This window comes from Meriones unguiculatus, chromosome 3 (assembly GCF_030254825.1).
Source record: "Meriones unguiculatus strain TT.TT164.6M chromosome 3, Bangor_MerUng_6.1, whole genome shotgun sequence".
NCBI lineage: Eukaryota > Metazoa > Chordata > Mammalia > Rodentia > Muridae > Meriones > Meriones unguiculatus.
The window spans coordinates 130,356,178-130,378,263 of NC_083351.1; the positions used below are offsets into that span (position 1 = coordinate 130,356,178).

A 22,086-nucleotide genomic window follows, 5' to 3' on the forward strand; every position below is an offset into this window, starting at 1 on the left:
ATGTGGTTTTTTTCTATTACATTTATAGTTTTAACAGCCAATTATTGGTTTCAGTTTTTAACTTTGTTTTTTTTTTTTTTTTTTTTTTGAAGAGCCATGAGTTTTATTGGGGTTACCTATAGGAATATCAATGAACAATTACTTACAGAAGTACAAATGACACAGAGACAGCTGTATCAGCAAACTAATTCCAGCATAGTGACAGCTCACAAAAGCTGGGAAACTGGAGCATGCTGCACAGCCTATGTTACCTCAACAAGTTGAAGAGTGTCCCTTCCGAGTGTCTCAGGTGTTCTAACCACTACCAGGCAGCTCAGCTGGTTTCTTATTCCTTTTTTTTTTTTTTGTTTTTTTGCTTATTTCTTTTTAAAACTTTTTAGTTATCATTATTATTCACTTTGTATCCTACTGTAGCCCCCTCCCTCATCTCCTCCCAGTCCCACCCATTTGATTTTCTTTAAATGCATTACTGCTCTCATCTCTTACTTGTTTCTTGTCTCCAATGTTTCCCAGTGATTAAGAATTTCTTTCCTTTTCTCACAAGTGCTGTTAATCATTTATTTCTGTTTAGAACAATGTCTCCTGAAGCCTAGGCTTGCCTCATGCTCTGCAATTGAGAATTGCTTTTAAGACCTAATCCTCTATTGCCACATGCTAGGAAAGAGTCCTGTATCTCTTTCCAAGCTGGGCCTTGACTAGTCAGTAAAAAGGAAAATTAAACTAGTGCATCAGTGTCCTCCAAACTCTCTGGCTCTTATGGAGCACTTACAAATGAAGAGGGACCTGTGTAAGAATTGAGTTCACTTGCCAACAGTAAAGCAGGCGTAGTCACAGCACTAAAGGGAGGAACAAGAAAGAGGGTGAAAACTTCCCTGGTATGGCTGTAGTTGACATTACCAATAAGTAGGGAGGTCATCAATTCTAAATGATTTCCTCAACTGGCCATTTCTCAGGTCCACAGATCAGAAAAAAAAAATCTGAATAAAGAACTAAACTTATTATGAAACCAAATTACTGTATTTACATTACTTCAATTGACTAAAACCCCAGCAGTTGGGTAATCTAGGGTATTTTTCTTAATTATTGTTTTTGAAGTGGAAAATCCTTTCTTTCAATTGGATCTTTTGAGGTGATAAGCTCCATCTGTAATCTAGACCAGAGCTTCTGGTGGCAGCCTACATACATAAAGGACATTGAAGATGGTAGCTCTTTCTATTTTTCTGCTTGCCCTACTCTGCTTAGCATGACCACTTTCCCCCCTCTGGCAATAGAGCCTCCTTCTTCATAATTCTGGTATGTACAGAAGACCAGCTGAGACATCCAGCTACATGGACTGAACCTCTCTTTTAGTCCTTAACTTTCTCTTGGTAGACAGTCATTGTTTGACTAGGTAGACCACAGCCTGTGAGCCATTCTAATACAGCCACTTTCTACATACATAGAACGATGCACCAGTTCTGTTCATCTAGAGAACCTTTCCTAAGTTAGCTGTGGGTTTTTGTTGTTGTTTTTCCACCTTCCCACTGAGGAAAATGTGCTGGCTAACAATAGTGCTGTGCTCCATGGTGTTTGTCATCTGTTTTCTGCTTTTCTCCCAGGCTTGTGGAGAGTTTCATACCTAGCAAATGAAAAGAATGAAAAGAAGCTCCAGTTTATCTAACCCCAGCATAAGGTCACAAAAAAAAAAAAAAGCTTGCTTCATTTCCTAAAATCTCTCTTTAACTGTTAATATTCGTGACACCTTTACACTTGTGGTACAGATTGTTCACTCCGCTGCAAATTAATTGATTAACTGCAAGTTATCCTCCTCGATTACAGCAGGAAGGAGGGCAAGTGTCTGCTGAAAGCTATGGTGGGAGCTGAGGCAAGCTCTGAAGTTTCTGTGCTGTGAGGAGTGTCACTGCCCACAAAGGGGAGGAACAGGGAATGAGCAGCAGGGGTTGGGGTGGTCCGTCCTCACCAGGGCTGAGTGCTGAAACCGACAAGTCTGCTCTTAGCGGTCAGACGCAGTGCTCCTGGAACGCAAGTACAAATATATATATATATATATATATATATATATTTGTATATATATATATATCTGGAAAAGGTCTGACCCTGTACTAGAAGCCTGTGTCAGTAATCTTAATGCTCTGTCCCTTCAGCACTCCCTAACCCTAAAGGACGTGCTCATGTCACTCAATACTCACTGGCCAATCAGAACCCGTAGGCGAACCATCCAGTAAGAAGAGGAGGAGGGCATTTCCGGGGCCGTGTTGCTGTTTACCTTCATTGCCGAGCAAGCTCAAATGATTGGTCTAACCTGCTCTGAGCGCTGTTGCTGGGTATTGTGAGGGGAGATCAGGAGACATCGGAACCAAGACATGGTGAGCACAGGGTTACTGTTCCTAACAGGGAAGAACAAACGGCTGAGCAGCAGGAGCTGGGGTGGTGGGTCTCCCCGGCCTGGGTGGGAATAGGAAGCCAGATGCAGGCACTTGTGAGGTTCCTTGTGGTTGTTTGCTCCAGGGTCCCTGCGGTGCCATCGCAATAACTTCATTATGGGAGCTGCAACTGCCCAAAGTGTTTGGAACAGAGGCTTGTGTTTAGAAACATCCTGAGCAGGGCACCAAACTCGGAGAAGCTTAGTGTCTCTAGCATCTGCTAGAAGTTCTGCTGTTGGCACTTAGCATTTCAGTTTAAGATCCATCAGGACTTAATTTTGAGGTCATAAATGGAGTTAATTTTGGAGGAAGTTGTAAATAGCATCACATCTGTTGGGTAGCATAATTATATTATTCCTGTAAGATATCCCTGTATTCCCCTTTCTTTCTTTTACCCCCCCATTTTTCCTTATCTAAGAAAGATAGAGAAAAGAAAAATGAAAAGAGAGAAATCCCTGAGTCTAACCTTGTTTTCTCTCTGAATAAGATCATTAATAATTTATAACCATCTCCCAATGACAATAAACATTCATAGCCACAGAAAACAACAAAAAACCTACCCAACCCCCATTAAAGGAAATTAGATGTCTTTCCCATTTCTAGAATTTCTTCTAGCTGACATTTGGACAAGCAGAAATCCTGTCATGGGGCCCAAAGGAAATTGGGAAAAATTGTTAATTAAGCAAGCATTAACATTTGTGTTCCAGTCTTTGAATGTTGAGAATTTTCAGGCTTAATATGAGTCCTGTTTGGAACAATCTAAAATGCTGGAACAATTGAGATTAATAGCTTTCTTCAAAGCTTTCTTGGGAGCAGGCTTTGAGAAGAAACAGCAATTGAAGCAGCTGAGTCAGAAACAAGCAGAATGCTGGAACATGCAAGATGCTGGAACAGATATGTCAATGTCTCAGCATGCTGGAAGGAGGATTTTTGTCAGTTTTGATCCAGTGTCTCCAGTGTCCAGTCCTTTTGTTCAGCAGACATACACCTTTTCACAAGCATTATACAGTTCTATTATAAAATTATAAATTTTATAATTATTAAAATTATAAATTTATGAGATGTGCAGGATGAAACTAAACTGTAAACCACTTTTATTTATGCCAATGAAGGAGTGGCATAATAAATTTTGAAGTTATTGTAGCCAAGAATTTATTGACCACGTATTGTTGAAGTTTTGGCTGGAGACATATTGTGTTTTATGTCTCAGTCAGTTTCAGAGTTGTTACCATGTAAAGAGATTAGCAATATAAGTTAACATTATTATTGAACATACAATCATTATGATGTTGAAATCAAAGCAAGGCTATATAGATTAAAATATATATTTTTGGCTCTTAGGCACCTGTTGTATTAGTTCAAGCTGTTACCTATCTCTTGAGAGAAGGCCTCCCATTAGAGAGACAAGCTGGTTTCCTTAAGCAATAGAAAAGGCATGTTTTAAGTAAAATTTATGTAAACTCATTTTTAATTTTGAGTTTAAGCATACCATAGGCATCTTGTACCTGTTTGGAGGTATAGGCCTAGGTTTTTATATATGTTGTAGCTATTTTTGTCTTATCCCCCTTTCTATACAGAATGGCAGTTATGCCTTTATAGCCAAACTTTATATAGGCTCCTTTTTACATTTAGCATTTAAGCATACCATAGGCATCTTGTACTTGGATTTTTACATTGGTTGTGGCTATTCTTTGGCTTGCACCTTTTTTGATATGGGAGGGATGGTTCAGCCTTTTTTTAACATACGAATTTTAATATTTGAGTTTCTAGGACTTAAAATAGGCCAGCATGTACTTTGCCACCTGAAAGCCCCCTGTGTCTTTTTTGCATCAGGCATGACTGACATTTGCCCCTCACCCCTCACTGTGAAAATTTCTCACATTTGAAAAGATAAGCCAGCCTCAGAGCAATATGACACCTTTATCTAGTCAACATTTAAAAGTTTCTTTGATGTGGGAGACATGCAGTTTGCATGTTTGTCTCCCAGCCTAAATTTGAGTTCTTACATTGATCAACAGAACATATTCCTTAAGCCAAAATGCCCTTTTGTACCAGTTCTGTGGAGGTGCCAGTTTTTGAGATTGGCTGGCCTTTTTAGAGGAGTTTGACATCATCTCTCCTTATATAAACCTAAAATTGAAGTGAATCCAACCTTTAGATCAGTAAGGACATAACATCTATTATTAAGAAAAAAGAATTTACCTAGTACCCATGAGGAAAATTTTGTCATTTTGAATCCTAGGCTAGCTCTGCAAGTGACTAAACAGCAGGAGTTGCCTTCCTGCTTTTATTATGTAAATTAGGCTGATCTGGAACTCAGAGATCTGCCTGTTTCTTTTCACTTTGTGTTGGGATTAAAGGAATGTGCCTTCACCAACTTGTTCAAATATTTTTTTTTTCTCAAATTGGTATCATTGTAACTCAAAGCCTTTAAAGGAAAATCAAGCAAAGAGACAAGAAAATTTTAAGGTTTTAAATTTTAAGTTCAGTTGTGACAGTTTAGGCTGTAACAAGCAAGGCCCAGTTGGTTGTTTTTAATTGAATTTAGTTGTTGTTACAGTGACTCCACAGACCCATACCAGAAAGATCTGACAAGCATCTTGCAGCCAGAGAGCTTTGAATTGTAGCTGCTATTAATCTAATTTCTTTTAGGAAGAGTGCCCTTTCTATTGTCTGTAACTTAGTACTCCATTCCTTGGCTTTTCCTCATTTTCTCCTTGAACTTTCTTGGAGAAGGCTTGTATAAGAGCCATCCCCTTTAAACATGTTGCACCAGATCCATGACTATGACAACCAAAACAAAGCCCAAAAGGGATTAAAACATCCTCTGTCATGGCATTTTTAATTTTAGATGCAGTTTTAGGCCAAGCTCTATCTAGAGTTCTGTCTGCCTCCAGTTCCTTTCTTTCCAGCCATGGCTGCTGTTATTGCTGAGTTGAGCTGAGCCAGCCAGAATATAAGAAAGCCATGCTTGTGTACCCCTCTAGATTTGTTATGTTAAGTCTCAGTTTTGCCCACAGTATGCTGTCTTTTGCTCCTGGGCCTGTTTTAGAGTCTCTCTTAAAGAGTCAATAATTGACCTGGGAGTTTTTAGGTTTTAAGTTTGGGTTTTATTGCTTGAATTTTATTTCCCCCCACCAAATTATGATAAAGTATTATTGAAAGGGTGTGGATACTTAGATTAGTTGGGTACCATTTGTTTTGGGTTATTTAATCTATTGTTGATTTATCTTTTACTTAAGCAGCAGTTATTCCTAAACCACCTCTATAAACAAATCACCACACAGAGACTAGGATTTATATATTTAACCTAGAGCACAATGCTGGGCAATAGTAACTCCATCGTAAACCTCCAAGCCCACATAGTTTGCTATCATTCAGATTTACCCATTTTACTTACTTTTAGTCATATTTTAGGTCCAGTTTGTCTCTCTTCATGGTTCCAAGTCCTATCCTGCCTATCTCTGACTCTCTTTCCTCCTTCTTCCCCTGGCTTCCTTCTCCTTCCCTCTGGACCAGGATGTCCCACCCTACTCTCTCCATTGCACAGCACTAGCTGGTGGTTTAATTAACAATAACAGAGAACAAATGATGGCATGTTCATACAAACTTGAAACAGTCGATACTTATTCTAAGCATCACAATGCAATGACCACATTGAAACCAAATAGTGGGGTAGAGAAAACAGCATTTAAATGAACAGGAGTACATTCCACAAGAATATACCAACATCAAAGTATCCTAATTGGCAGATGATTTCAGAGTATATGTAAGTGACCCCTAAATTCTATTACCGAATTCCTCTGATAAACACTTTCCGGAAAGTGGCTAGATAAAAGAATAACGCAAACAAAAATGGTAGCCTTCCCATATAAAAATGACAAACGGACTGAGAAAGAAATCAGGGAAACAACACCCTTCACAATAGTCTCAAATAATATAAAATGTGTTAGAGTAACTCAATGCCTAGGATATCCTTAAATGCTGAAAGTAAAAGGGAGTTTACATAAAGTTTGACTATATAGGCATTATTGCCCATTCTGTATAAAATAGGCGAAGCAAAAGAATAGCCACAACCAATGTAAAAAAAAATTCAGGTACAAGATGCCCAGGGTATGCTTAAATGCTAAAGGTAAAAGGGAGCTTATATAAAGTTTGGCTATTAAGGAATAACTGCCCATTCTACATAAAAAAAGGAATAGGACAAAAATAGATATAACATATATAAAAGCATAGGCCTAAACCTCTAAACAGGTACAAGATGACTAGGGTATGCTTAAACTCTAAATTTAAAAGTTTATATAAAATTTACTTAAAACATGCCTTTTCTATTTCTCAAGGCAACCAGCTTGTCTCTCTAATGGGAGGCCTTCTCAGGAGATATGTAGCAGCTAGGCCTAATACAACAGGTTCCCAAGAGCCAAAAAAGACATTTTGATCTATACAAGCTTGCTTTGATTTCAACATGATATTGATTGTATGTTCAATGATAATGATAACTTGTATTGCTGATCCTTTACATGGAAACAACTCTGAAACTGAGACATAAAGAATGTCTCTAGCCAGAACTCCCAACAATACATGGCCAATAAATCCTTAGCTATAATAACCTCTGAATTTATTATGCCATTCTTTTAATTGACATAGATTAAATTGGCTTACAGTTTAGTTTCTTCCTGCACATCTCATACATTTATAAGTTTAGAACTGTATAATGCTTGTGAGAAATTACATGTTTACAGAACAAAAACAGATGCTGGATCAAACCTGACAGAATTCATCCTTCCAGCATGCTGAGACATTGACACATCTGTTCCAGCATCTTGCATGTTCCAGCATTCTGCTTGTTCCTGCCTCAACTGCTTCAATTACTGCTTCTCCTCAAAGCCTGCTCTCAAGAGAGCTTTGAAGAAAGCTGCTAATTTCAATTGGTCCAGCATTTTAAACTGTTCCAAACAGGGCTCCTGTAAGGCCTGAAAACTTTCAACATTCAAAGACTGGAACACAAATGTTAATGCTTGCTTAATTAACAATTTTTCCCAATCTCCTTTGGTCCCCCTGACAGAATTTCTGCTTGTCCAAAATGTCAGCTAGAAGAAATTCATGAGAAATACATCCAATTTTCCTTAAATGTGGTTGGGTAGGTTTTTGGTTGTTTACTATGGCTATGAATGTTTATTGTCATTGGGAGATGGTTATAAATTATTAATGATCTTATTCAGAGAGAAAACAAGGTTAGACTCAGGGATTCCTCTCTTTTCCTTTTTCTTTTCTCTTTTTTTTTCTTAGATAAGGAGAAAGGGGTTGAAAAGAAAGGGGAATATAGAGATATCTTACAGAAATAATAAGACAAAAGGTAGATTATTGAATCTACTCAAATTAAGGTTTTATTTGTTATTCTGAAATAAGGTTAATTTTAACTTCAGTATGGGATTTTGTATATTGATGCAAAAATAAGTCTATTTTTAATACATTGGTAAATTTTAGTATATTGATACAAATTCAAGGTTACTTCCAATACTTTTAAACTCTTATTACAAACTGTTTAGGCTATTAGGAAATGCAAGTTAACTGCTAGTTAATCAATACATATTCATGTCAGACACTAGCCTAATTTATCACAGGCGTATACCTTCTAGGTTTAACAAATAGAAATGATTTTGTAGACAGGTTGATTACATAAAGGTAGGTAAGTCTTCAAAAACTTCAGAGACCTACAGAATATGGCATTTTAAAATGTCTTTATTATTTTAAAAATTCTGACAATGAGACAGGTCTTTTCCTGGCAGCACCCCACCTACCTCAAAGAAAATATGAGCATGGAAGAACCTCCATATGGAGATGGCTTCAAACGTGGCAAACATGCTAACTGGGTAAAAAAAGGAATACCCTTACTTCACGACAGACAGAATTTGCCAGAAATGGGCAAGCTTAAGTGCAGGACAAGTCAACTGCTGAAACTCTGCCAAGACAGGGTAAGCAAGTCCTAAATAAATAGTTCCTGCTTCACATATGTCTGTCAAAATAGTGAGCCAGAAGGCTGAAGATGATGCTTCCACATAGAGTTATGGGTGACTGTTCAGGCAGCAAACTGTCTTTGTCAACTTTTTATTTTTTGGAAGCTGCTAACATGCACTTCCTTTTTACTCCAGTAACTAATTTTATTCCTTCTCAAGTCTGTGGTGGGCTTGAAGACCAAATACTTACAGTTTCACAATTAAGCTTAAGTTGTTTAGAATTTAAGAAAATGCTTACATATAGGTAATACCAATAAGGATGAAGTTAATTTCAGTATAGAACTCTAAACGTGTCATGATAGATAGAATGATCAGATACTTTCTCCTAAGGTGCTTAATGCACATATAAATTTTACCTAATAGTTCTCATAATTTTATAATTATTATTGTATTGAAAGTAAAGAAGCCTTTTATTGGACTTAAAGTTTGAAATGTTAGTATAATATTCTTGAATAATGTTCTCTTGTTTATTCAAATGCTGATTTCTCTACCCACTACCTGATTTCAATCAGGACATTGCAGTGTGATGCTTATTCTAAGTATCACCTGTCTCAAGTTGGTGTAAACATGCCATTGTTTGTTCTCTATATTGTCAATTAAATATCCAGCCAGTGTTGTGCAATGGAGAGAATAGGGTGGGATGTCCTGGTCTGGAGGGGAGGAGAAGGAAGTCAGGGAGAGGAGGAAGAGAGAGAAGTGGGCAGGAGAGGATTTGGAACCATGAGGAAGGATGCACCAGACCCAAGATATTACTAAAAGCAAGTATAATCTGAATGGTAGGAAACGATGTGGGTTTGGGGGTTTAGGATGGAGTAACTATTGCCCAGCATTGTGCTCTAGGTTAATTAAGTAAATCCTGGTCTCTGTGTCATGATTTGGGTATACAGCTGCTTTAGGAATAACCGTTGCTTAACAAAAGATTAATCAATCCTAAATATTAAAACCCACAACAGTTTGAACTTTTTCCTTTTCAAATTATATGCCTGTGATCATTTTTCATTGTATTTTTGCCCTAGCTAGAACTTTAAGTACTATATTGAATAGACGTTGTGAGAGTGGACACCCTTGTTTTATTTCTGATTTTAGTCAATTGATTTGAGCTTTTCTGTATTTCATTTGATGTTGGCGATACGATTTCCATAAATTTTCTTCATTAAGTTTAGATATGTCCCTTGTAGCTCTTAATCTCTCCAAGACTTTTTTCATGAAGTGGTATTGGCTTTTGAGGAAGGCTTGTTTGGTGTCTAGTGGGATGATGCTGTGATTTATTCTGGTCAGTTTACTTGGTTAGTAAATTACACTTACTAATTTTCATGTGTTGAACCATCCATGAATCTTTAAGATGAAGCATATTGATCAATGTGGGTGATCTTTTGATGTGTTCTTGAAATGAGTTTGCAGAATTTTATTGAGTATTTTTGCATCTATGTTCATGAAGAAAATTGGACTTTGTTGAGTCCTTATGTGCTTTGGGTATCAGGATAACCTTAGCTTAATAAAATGAATTGGATAAGGTTACCTCTGTTTCTATTTTGTGGAATACTGTGAGTACTATTGGTGTTAAGTCTTCTTTGAAAGTCTATTTGAATTCTGAGTTAAAACGATCCTGGCATGGGCTCTTTTTTAAAATTTATTTATTTTCAATATTTTCTTATTTATTACAATTTATTTACTTTGTATCCCAGCTGTAGCCCCCACTCTTGTCCCTTCCCAGTCTCACCCCTGCTCCCTCCCTCATCTCCTCCCAAGCCCCTTCCCCAGTACACTGATAAGGAGGGACCTCCTCCCCTCAAATCTGACCCTAGCCTATCAGGTCTCATCATGACTGTCTTTCATAGTGTTCCTCTGGGCCTAGTAAGGCTGCCCTGCCTCAGGAGAAGGTGATCAAAGAGCTAGCCACTGTTTTCATGTTAGAGTCAGCCCTGTGTCCCTTGCTAAGGAGCCCATTTAGATACTGAGCTGCCACGGGCTACATCTGTGCAGGGGTTCTAGGTTATCCCATGAATTGTCCTTGGTTGGAGTATCAGTCTCAGAAAAGATACCTTGGCTCATTTTTTTTTTTGGTTCTGTTGTTCTCCTTGTAGAGCTCCAGACCCTTCCAGGTCTTTCTATCTGTCCCTTCTTTGATAAGATTCCCTGAACTCTGTCCAAACTTGAGTCTCAACCTCCACTTGCACTGGCCTCTTTTGTTCAGAACTTTTCATGATGTCTTCTATTTCACTAAGGGTTATATGTTTATTTACATTGTTTATGTTATTCTATTTTAACTTTGGTAATGTAGTACCTATTGAGAACCAAATTTTCTAAATAGCTGGAGTGTAGGATTTTAAAATGTGTACTGAATCTCAGAAATCCCCATTGTCTATTTCATTTCTGATTTTATTACTTTGGGTATTCTCTTTCTGTCCTTCAGTTAATTTGGAAATGGGTTTCTCTATTTTATGAATTTTTCTAAAAGAACCTATTCTGTGTTTTATTCTTTGTAATTATTATTATTATTTTATTTAGTTTAACTCCTAATTAGATGGTTTCTTCCTGTCTCCTCCCTTTGGGTATGCTTACTACTTTGAGTTTTCAGGTGTGCTGTTAACTTGCTACTATGAGATTGGTCATTTTTATAAATGTAGGCACTTAGTGCTATAAACTGTCCTCTTAACACTATTTTTATACCATAAGTTTGATTATGCTGTGTATTTGTTTTCATCAAATTCTAGAAAGTCTTTGATATCTTTATTTATTCCTGTCTTAATTCACTTTTTATTCTGTAAAAAGTTGCTCAGTTTCCATGACTTTGTAAGCTTTACGTTGTTTCTATTGTTAGTGAAATGGAGCTTTAATCCATGGTGGTCTGATAGGACACAGGAGGTTATTTTAATTTTTTAAAAATCTTTTTAGACTTGTTTTGTGTTCAAGTATTTGGTGACTTTAAAAAAAATCCATGAGGTGCTGAGAAGAAGGTATACTCTTTTGTGTGTGGGTGAATTGTTCTGTAAACTCAGTTATGTTCATTTGTTTGTTAACATCAGTTAGCTCAAGTATTTCTCTGCTTAGTTTCTGTCTGGAGAACCTGTCCATTGGTGAGAGGAAGATATTGAAGTCTCCCACTCTCAGTTCATGAACATCACTGTGTGATTTAAGCTGCAGAAGTGTTTTTTTTACATCTGTGGGAATTATTATGTTTGGGACATAAATGTAAGTATTGGAAGGTTCTTTTGTAGATTTTTATTCTTTTTGATAGCTATGTAGTGTGCTTCCCCATCTCTTTTTATTAATTTTTGTTTGAAGTCTATTTTGTTAGATATTTAAATACTCACACCAGCTTGCTTTCTAGGTCCATTTGCTTGGATACTCCTTTACCCTGAGGTTAGGAATATGTTTGACATTGAACTGGTTTTCTTGTATGAAGTGAAAGAATGGATCTTCTTTTCACTCCCATTGTGTTAATCTTTGTGTGTTTGTGTGTTTTTTAATTGGAGAATTAAGGCCATTGATATTGAAATGAGCAGTGACTGTTAATTCCTATTATTTTTTTGCTAGAGAAGGCAGTAGTGGTGTGGGTGTGGGTGTGTGTGCACGTGCACACACATGCTTCCCTTCCTTATTTTTTCTTATTATGAGATTATTTATTTCCTCTGTGTTCATGTATGTATTTAGCATTCTTAGGTTGTAGTTTTCATTGTTGCACCTTCTGTATTTCTAGATAGATTTTGTTTAAATTTAACCTTATGGAATGTCTTTAATTTCTTTATTTATGATTATTGAAAGTGTTCTGGATATAGTAATCTGAGCTGGCATCAGTGGTTTTTTAGAATTTGCAGCACATGTGTTCATACCCTTCTGGCTTTTAGAGTCTCCATTGAGAAACCAGATGTAATTATAAGAGATCTGCTTTTATATCTCACTTGGTCTTTTTTTCTTTTTTCTTTTCTTTTTTTTTTTGCACCTTTTAATATTCTTTCTTTGTTCTGTATGTTTAGTGTTTTAATTATTATGTGATAAGGGGACTATCTTTTATTATTTGGTGATTTTGTACGCTTCTTGTACCTTGATAGGCATCTCCTTCTTTAAGTTAGGGAAATTCTCTTCTGTGATTTTGTTGTAAATATTTTCTGGACCTTTAAGCTAGTATTCTCCTTCCTCTATTCCAATTAATTGTGGGTTTGGGCTTCTCATAATGTTCCAGAGTTCCAGGTTGTTTTGTACCATGAAATTTTTAGATTTAACATTTTCCTTCCTTCTATTGTATCTTTAATGATTGAGATTCTTTCTTCCATTTGTATTCAGATGATATTAGGGATCTTAGGTATCTAAGGAGGTATGGCCAAGGGGAAGGAATGCTGCCTCTGGTGTGCTATTCCAGTACTAGGGGCAACTGTGAAAATTAGGTCTGGGGTAACAGATAGTGTGGTAGACCTGTAGACAGCCTACCTGGTCTTTTGGAAGGCATGGCATGTGGTTGAGCAAGGGGTGTCTACCCAAGTAGGTGCTAAGACACTAAGATGAGGCAGGAAAGGAAGGTTGGGTGGGAATGGTCCATTGGATGCACAGGAAGTGTGGACAGGAGGAAATGAAGCTGCCCCTCATATTTTTCAGGATGTTCTGTAGTATCTGCAGTGGGTGTGGAAAGGGAAAGAGAGAGATACGGCACTAGGGGCAACCCTAAGTATTGGATCTCAGATAACAGAGAGGGGGGATGGTCCACAAGCATCATACCTGGTCTCTTACCCTACATCTTAATACTGATGATCAACTTCTCAGGAATTTTTTTTTTTACTTTGTTCTTTATTTTGATTTTTGTTGTTAATCTGTAAAACACTTTTCTTAATTATATAAAATTAAGGAAAATTACTATGTGGGCTAAGCAGGTCACTCAGGAAGTATTATTCTTGGGGATAGACCTAAGTTCAGATACCAGCACCCACGTCTGGAGGCTCATAAGCACCTACTGCTTGAGATGCAGGAGATCAGACACCCTCTTTTCTGTTGTGTCATCTGTACACACATGGACAACATTCTGTTTCCCCATACAAACATAAATATAAAAATGGGATAGACTTATTTTCAGAACTGCTTTTATGACTTAAGCAATTAGAGAAAAAGAAGTTGCTTTACTTGTAAAATACAAATGATCCTTTTTTTTTTCTTTTAAATCTTTTATCTTGTCTTTGGTTTTTAAAATTTGCATTTCCTCAGTCTGCTGCAGGCTTAAATACAATCATCAATTATAGGAAACAAAATGCTTTCTAAGTGATGCTAATAGACATCTTTTTCTTAATCATAAGATAATGAGATACTTTTCGTAGTCAAAACTGCTTTCTCCAAAACTGAAGCATTAGCATTCTTAATTTTTCCAATTTTAGTAAAATAGCCAGCCCCCTCCACTCCCAATCTATTTTCTATTATAGGAAAAAGACAGAACCAGTGTGCTCAGAATGAGTACTGATAGGTGATTTCTTTGATTTTGATTATAATCTTGTATTTGTTAGTTAAATTAATGTTATATTTACAGGTCTGTTTTTGTTTATCATTTTTTTTCCAGTGGTGACATCTGTTGTATGATTCTAATACTTATAATCTACTTCTATGATTGTTTCTCTAGGAAATGATGACGCTTTACCTATTTTTTCTCTTCTGAAATTCTACTACATTGTGTTATGAGTTACTTGAGTTTTTGTTGATTTGAGAAGTTTCTGTTGACAGTTTCCTCTTCTTACCCTTTAAGGCTTGCTTCTTCTTGTTTCTTGATAAATCTTTGTTTTCCATTTGTTGCAATCATCAATATTTCTGTTTTGCTACTTAAATGGTTGATGTGATGCTGCGCATAGGGAGTGGAAGTAACCAAACCAATAGATGTATGAGAAGGTTGCAGTGAAAGCGTCATCTAAGCCCTTTGAAACTGAAGCTTCATGTGCCTGAGACAGAACTTCAGGGTTTGGTGTTTGTCCTGTTGGGTTTCTTGTGTTGGTCCAGTCTTCCCTCACTATGTACCCATTCCTCTCTACTCAGTTGGAAAAAGGTATTCCATACCATTGTCTGTTGAAAATATAACTTGTTTTGTTATTTTATAAGATGTGACAGTCCAGTGATTTCCTAGAGTATCAAAAGAGACTTTGGACACTTGGACAGTGTAGGGGCTGTTGTCAACTAGGAGATCGCTGGGAGATAGACTAAATACATTTTCATCTTGGGATGACTATGAGACTATAATGACAAGAATCAGAATATAGTTGTTTGAATCACAAAGCTCCCAGACAGGATTATGTCTTTGAACACTCATCATGGTTCTCTTTGGGGAGCTTATGAGAGCTTTTGCAGGAAAAACTTTTTTAGATGAAATTCCTCATTGGGGATGGGATTTGAGTGTCCATAGACTCAACCCATTTCCTGTTCTTTGTGTCTAATATCATGTGATTGAAACTATTTATTCAGCTTCTTTTTCATGCTGTCCTGCCTTCACCATAAATTCTGTAAGTCACTATAAATTCTATTCCTATGTTACATAAGATACAGTAGAAACAATTTTTATTCAGTGGTATGATATTTTGCTAGCCTAATTTTTTATATTTTGAATTTTGTTTTTATGTTTTTGATGACGTATGTTTCTCTGTGTAGCCCACACTGTCCTCAAAGTAGGCTTATAGACCAGCCACACCTTGAACTGAAAGATCCTTCTCATTCTGGCTCTTGCTTGCTGAGACTACAAGTGGGCCAATATGCCTGTCATTTGTTTTTGTTTTAGCTTTTGCTTTTATGTTATTGGCCTGAAAGTAAAATTTTGTACATGTCAAGCATATGCTGTTGTGCTGAGCTTCACCCACATCTTGAATTTTAAAATTTGGCAGAGAGTATCATTCTATTTCCCAGGATAGCATGTACTCATGACATTAATACTACCTGAGCCTACTGAGTCACTGGATTACAGGTGCGTGACATTCTTCCTAACTGTTGTGTGTTCTTATTAAATTTTGTTGGAATGCATATGAGTATTTTACCTGTATGCATGAGTATACACCTCATTGTGCCTGGTCCTCACCATATTCAGACATTGGTCTCAGACCTCCTTAACTGCTTGGAATAATGGATAGTTATGTTTAGCCATGTAAGTACTGGCAATTGAGTGTTTTTATTTTCAGGTCCAGCAAGAGCTCTTCACTGTTAAGCCAAAGCTCCTGCTCTATGTTGGCAACTTAGCACCAATATTTATAATTTCATCTGTCCATTTATAACAGTTTAAACATGAATTCCCTTTTAGTAAGATCTTATTAATGTTACTGTTTTAACTGGGGCACCTGAGATTTCTGGAGGATGAATACAGAAATGGAGTAGATATATAGTTCTTTTTAGGAACTTAAGGAAAAACCTCTGAGTTGTTTCTACCTTTTTTGTTTGATTGGTTGATTTTTGGAGGATCGAAATGGTTTTAATATGTACCACTGGCTGTATTTGAACTCACTGAATAGACCAGGCTGACATCTAACTCAATGAGATACTTCTGCCTTTGAGTGTAGGGATTAAAGGCATGAGCCAATAGACCATCTTGCTCATTGTTTTTTGTGATTAGTAATTGTTCAGACAATTTCTCTGATGTTTGCTCAATACTATTGATCTGTTTGATTGCCTCTTTTATTTTTGTTGTTTAGCATTTCTCTTGCAAGGCTATATCCTATTCAAAGGGTACAGAAATGACAGAGGTGAACCTCATTATTAAGTTTCCTTCTAAAATGACTTTGTAATTTTGTTAGAATTCCTATGTCAGGTAATAATTGGGGAAGAACCAGAAGTATATGAATATATTATTAATGAAGTATACATCACCAATGTTGTCCCTATCATGCTTTCTGTTTTCTACATGATTAGGATGGAGTGACCTATGATGATGTGCATGTGAACTTCACTGAGCAAGAGTGGGCTTTGCTGGATCCTTCCCAGAAGAGTCTCTACAAAGATGTGATGCTAGAGACCTATAGGAACCTCACTGCTATAGGTAAGACTGTGAATTTTCCTTCCCTTTTTATGGTTGTGAGCCCAGCCTCTAGCAGCTGAGTTATCTCTCCAACCCTTTCTTTCCTTTTTAAAATAAAGGACAGCTGTTTTTTTGTTGTTGATACTCTTCTATAATTTCAACTGCGAAGAAGGAAGAATGAGGTAAATAAATCAGGCATGAGTCTAAGGTTAACTGAAGATAGTAACTTAAATTTTGCATAATTTCCAATAATACATTGTATGTTTTCTGGCACTATATTTTAGGCTATAATTGGGAAGACAACAATATTGAAGAAAATTGTCAAAGTTCTAGAAGACATGGAAGGTAATTATCATATGCAAGATGATACAAATATGCCTCTGAGGAAATTTTAGCGTGTTCTGGAAGATTTAAGGAAAAGAAACAGTGTAAATAAGCAGAGCTCTAATTGTATTGGTGATTACTGAGTTCTCACAAAACCATGCACCTCAATATCAGGTATCTGATTTGTGTTTACAAAAAAGGAGATGTGGAAACAATGTCTTTACAGGTATCACCATTTGAATCATAGCACCGTTAGAGCTACACTGTAGATCTGACAATCCACTTAGTCTTGTACCACTCAGATATTGCAAAAGTTGTACACATCGAATAACTGTTAAGTGTATGTCCAAACCTTCTAATAAGCACATAGTGCATAATAAAGCTGGTGATACCCATATACTTGTAGGAATATTGCTAAGTTTCATGAGAGGGGCAGTTTATAGAAATCAAGCAGGTTGTTGTGGAGAAACTTTAATGCTTTTATCACATATCTATGAGAAGCAAAGGTCAAAGGGTGTGACTGCAATGTGATTTGTTATTCTTCCTTTCATTGATATATCATATGTCACAATGGCTACAAGGCATGTATGCGTACATGATGATGAAAGAAATAAAGTAACTCTGTCTCTCCCAGAGCAAGTAGAAGATATGTGATAATTCCAAGTTAGGATAGGCTTTTTGAATGTGATACAAGTTTACAGTTAATTGGTTTTTCAACTTCGTTGGGAATATGTCCATAACCTCGCACTGCAGTAAATCCCTGTGAGTGCTAGAAATCTGAAAATTCTTCTGTTTGTTCTGGCTCACTTTTCAAATGTTGTATGGCACATTTTGATGGAAAATTTATGAATGCATTAAGTATGGTAAAGCTCTAAATTCTAATTCTCTTCAAATTTGTGAATCACTTCATATACAATTGGGATGCTGTAAGTGTAAGCCATGTAATAAATGCTCTTGCTATCACTTGTATCTTCAAAGATGAAAAACAGGCCATAGTGAAGGGGAACAGCCTCAGTGTAAACTAAGTGATAAAACCTTCATATCTGATTCCTCTTTACAATTAGACCAAATTGTAAAATTAACTGACACAGATAAAAAGGTTCCTCAGTGTAATAAATGTGATAAACCTTTCAAATGTTTCAATTGTCTTTACAGGCATGAACGAAGTCATACTAATAAGAAACCCTACAAATGTATTCGATATGATAAAGCCTTTTCACAATACCATCATCTCCGAATGAATAAAAGAACACGTACTAGAGAGAAAAGTTATGAATGTAATCAGTGTGGGAAAGCCTTTGCACGTCACAGTCATCTTCAGTGTCATGAAAGAATTCATACTGGAGAAAAACCCTATGAGTGTAATCAGTGTGGGAAAGCCTTTTCGTGGTACTGTAGTCTTCAAAATCATAAAAGAATTCATAGTGGAGAGAAACCCTTCAAATGTAATCAATGTGAGAAAGCCTTTTCACAACATAGTAGTCTCCAAATACATAAAAGAACACATACTGGAGAGAAACCTTATGAATGTGATCAATGTGGGAAAGCCTTTGCACGTCACAGTCGTCTTCACAGTCATGAAAGAATTCATACTGGAGAGAAACCGTATGTATGCAATCAGTGTGGTAAAGCCTTTGCACATCATAGTAATCTCCAACAACATAAAAGAACACATACTGGAGAGAAACCTTATGAATGTGACCAATGTGCTAAAGCCTTTGCATGTCACAGTAGTCTCCAAAAACATAAAAGAACACATACTGGAGAGAAACCCTATGAATGTAATGAATGTGGGAAAGGCTTTACACGTCACTATTATCTTTCAGTACATAAAAGGATACATACTGGCGAGAAGCCTTATGAATGTAATCAGTGTGGTAAAGCCTTTGCATGTAACAGTTTTCTTCTAACACATAAAAGAACACATAGTGCAGAGAAGCACTATGAATGTGATCAGTGTGATAAAGCCTTTGCATGTCACAGTTTTCTCCTGACACATAAAAGAACACATACTGCAGAGAAACACTATGAATGTGATCAATGTGTTAAAGCCTTTTCATGTCAGAGTCAGCTCCTAATACATAAAAGAATACATACTGGAGAGAAACCTTATGAATGTAGTCAATGTGGTAAAGCTTTTGCATATCACAGTAGTCTCCAACAACATAAAAGAACACATACTGGAGAGAAACCTTATGCATGTAATCAATGTGGTAAAGCTTTTGCACGTCACAGTCATCTTAAAAGGCATGTAAATATGCATAATGGAGAGAAACCATATTCATGTAATCAATGTGGTAAATCATTTGCAAGTTACAGTAATCTCCAAATACATAAAAGAACACATACTGGAGAGAAACCCTATGAATGCAAACAATGTGGAAAAGCCTTTACACGTCAGCGTTATCTCCTGATACATGAAAGAACACATACTGGTGAGAAACCCTATGAATGTGATCAATGTGGTAAAGCCTTTACATGTCATAGTTATCTCCTGATACATAAAAGATCACATACTGGAGAGAAACCCTATGAATGTGATCAGTGTGCTAAAGCCTTTATATGTCAGAGTTACCTACTAATACACAAAAAAACACATACTGGAGAGAAATCCTATGAATGTGATCAGTGTTCTAAAGCGTTTACACGCCATAGTTATCTCCTAATACATAAAAGAACACATAGTGGAGAAAAACCTTATGTATGTAATCAGTGTAGAAAAGCCTTTGCACATCACACTCAACTTCAAAGGCATGAAAGAAACCATACTGTACAGAAACCTTACAAATATAAAATAATGTGATCAAGTGTAATGGCATGTAAAGTAAAGCCTTTATGCCTGGCTTTAAGTAAAATGTATAGTAAAGCCTTTATTCTAGCATTGAGTAAAATGTTTTAGGAAAGCCTTTGCTATATTTGGATTAATAAGTTGATGCTGAGAAATTGTTTTGAGATTGTTTAAACTTTCAAGGAATGTCTCTTTGGAGAATCTGCACTTGGTTCTGCGTGGGAGCTTGTAGCTGCACAGAACTTGGTCCTAAGACACTCCTAGGTAACCTGGTGTTCTTTTTTTGATTATGGCTAGGATTCAAATTTGTGCAGGCTGTCTGCTCTCATGGATGGAAAGAGGAAGATAACTTGGGTAGGTGGAACTTTTCCCAGCCCCAGTTACCTTGTATGAGGCTTGATTAATTTAAGTGGGGTGAACTAGCTGGGTATCAAGTCTTTTCCAATAAGCCTGAACTCCTCTTCTCCTTTGGAAAATGAAAGCATAGCATCTTGGTGAGCTTCTCTCTATATTTTGGCACGCACAATGAGCACTAAACAATAATGAAGCATTTTTACAATGAAGTAGCTTCGAAATACATAAAAGAATACATACCTGAGTGAAACCCCACCAATGCAATTTTTTAAAAAAAAAAAAAAAAGTAAAAATCCCAAATGTTCAATTTGACCAATGAAGACTCAGGAGCCAGATGCTGGGGTAACAGCCTCTTAGCTCAGAGAGGCAGAGAAAACACACAGCTGACTTTCCTACTCATCCAGCATCCCAGAAGAAAAGAAAATGTCTTCCTCCTGTTCCATGCTCTTTATCACCTTCCAACTCAATGTCCCTCCTTTCTACTTTCTCTTGTTTTCTTATGTTTACTCCCTGTTAACTGGTTGATTGATCTGCCTCTTGACCCTTGGTTGATGTTATTTAATCTTGTTTCTAGAAAGCTCTTGGATTAAAGATGTATGCTAGGGATGAGCCAACCTCAACTAGAAACAGGTTTTTCCAGAACACAATCCAGGGGTTCACAATGTGCTCAAATATCCTGATACATGTAGTCAACGTAGTCAAAGCCTTGCATATCAGAGCAGTTTCCAAATACATGAAAGAACATATATTGGAGTGAACCCTATGAATGTAATCAATGTGGTAAAGGCTTTTGCATATCATAGTCATATCAAAATCATGAAATAATACATATTGGAGAGTAACCAACACTATGAATGTTATGTGTGGTAATGATTTTGCACATCAAGTTAGTTTTTTATATCACAAAAAAGTTGATACAAGTGTAACATCTTTAGTATATAATCAATATGTTAAACACTTGGCTTGTCACAATAGTAAATGTCACAGTAGTCTCCATATATGCAAAAGAATACATACTGGAGAGAAACCTTACAGATATAATCAATGTGATAAAAACTTTTCACCTTACAGTAGTCCTCAAAGGCGTAAAAATTCATACTATAGAGATGCCTTCCACATGATTGTATTGATGCTTTTGACTGGCTTTAAAATATTTTAAAAGTAAAATTTTAAACCTTTGTTTCTGTGTTTGTGTAAAATTTTGCAGCAGACCTTTTGCTTTATTTGGATTAGACAGTAGAGGCTGAGAAATTGTCTCGAGAGTGAACATTGAAGAAATGTTGTCTCTCTGGAAAATCTGCACTTGGTGCTACATGGTAACTTGCAGCTGTACTGTCCTTGGTCCTAAGATGCTCCTGGCAAATGTGGAGTTCTTACTTGTGGGTTTTCTGCTCTTAAAGGCAGCAAAGGCAAAATAACTTTGGTAGTTTGAATCTTTCCCAACCCCAATTAACCTTGTATAATGTTTGAATAAAATAAATGAAACTAGCTGGCAGAGTGTCTGTTGTTTCCAAGAAGACTGAATCCTTCTGATTCTTTGGAAGATGAAGGCTTAGCATCTTGGCAATCAACATGGTGAGGCCTTTGTACATCACAGTGATTTTCTAATGCACAAAAGAATGCATACTGGAGATAAACTATATGCCTGTAATCAATGTGGGAAAGACTTTGCAGGTCACTATGATTTAATACATAAAGAATACATACTGGAGATAAATACTATGAATGTAACCAAAGTCGTAAAGCTTGTGTGTGTCACAGTATTCTCAGAATACATAAAAGAACAGATACTGGAGAGAAACTCTATAAATGTGATGAATGTGGTAAAGCCTTTGCATATCAATGGCATCTTCAAAGGTGCAAAATAATATGGTGAAGCCTTTGCAAGGCACAGTAGTCTCCAAACACATAAAGGAAAAAAGAAATCCTATGAGTATAATCACTGTGGGAAAGCCCTTGCATATCATGTTTATCTTAGAATATAAAGAAAACTCATACTTAAGAGAAACCTTCCTAACATAGTCAATCTGATAAAGCCTTTTCACAACACAGTAATCACTAAGTGCATTACAGAACCTGTACTGAGTTGCTCTCTCAGGTGAGAATGGAGCCCAAACTATTCTTAACTCATCAGTGTCATCTGCTTGCCCCTGACTCCCTGAGCTCAGCCATAACTGCTGTGCCCCTGCTATTCTGCCAAAGCCTCTAGTGCAAGGA

The 22,086-nt window shown here is 36.7% G+C and overlaps 1 protein-coding gene across 3 annotated transcripts; it reads left to right on the forward strand.

Annotated features, from left to right (window-relative positions):
- Nucleotides 1–2,233: 2,233 nt before the first annotated feature.
- LOC110541020 (zinc finger protein 431-like) lies at nucleotides 2,234–21,357 on the forward strand. Of its 3 annotated transcripts, none has more exons than XM_060380540.1 (5): nucleotides 2,236–2,366; nucleotides 8,213–8,398; nucleotides 16,298–16,424; nucleotides 16,688–16,748; nucleotides 17,883–21,357. In XM_060380540.1, exons 1-5 carry the CDS (start codon nucleotides 2,364–2,366, stop codon nucleotides 19,528–19,530), a joined length of 2,025 nt encoding a protein of 674 aa, XP_060236523.1. In that variant the 5' UTR covers nucleotides 2,236–2,363; the 3' UTR covers nucleotides 19,531–21,357. The 3 variants fall into 3 exon arrangements, with proteins under 3 accessions (XP_060236524.1, XP_060236523.1, XP_060236522.1); XM_060380539.1 differs by having other exon boundaries at nucleotides 2,242–2,366; nucleotides 8,198–8,398; XM_060380541.1 differs by lacking the exon at nucleotides 8,213–8,398 and having other exon boundaries at nucleotides 2,234–2,366.
- The last annotated feature ends 729 nt before the right edge of the window (nucleotides 21,358–22,086 follow it).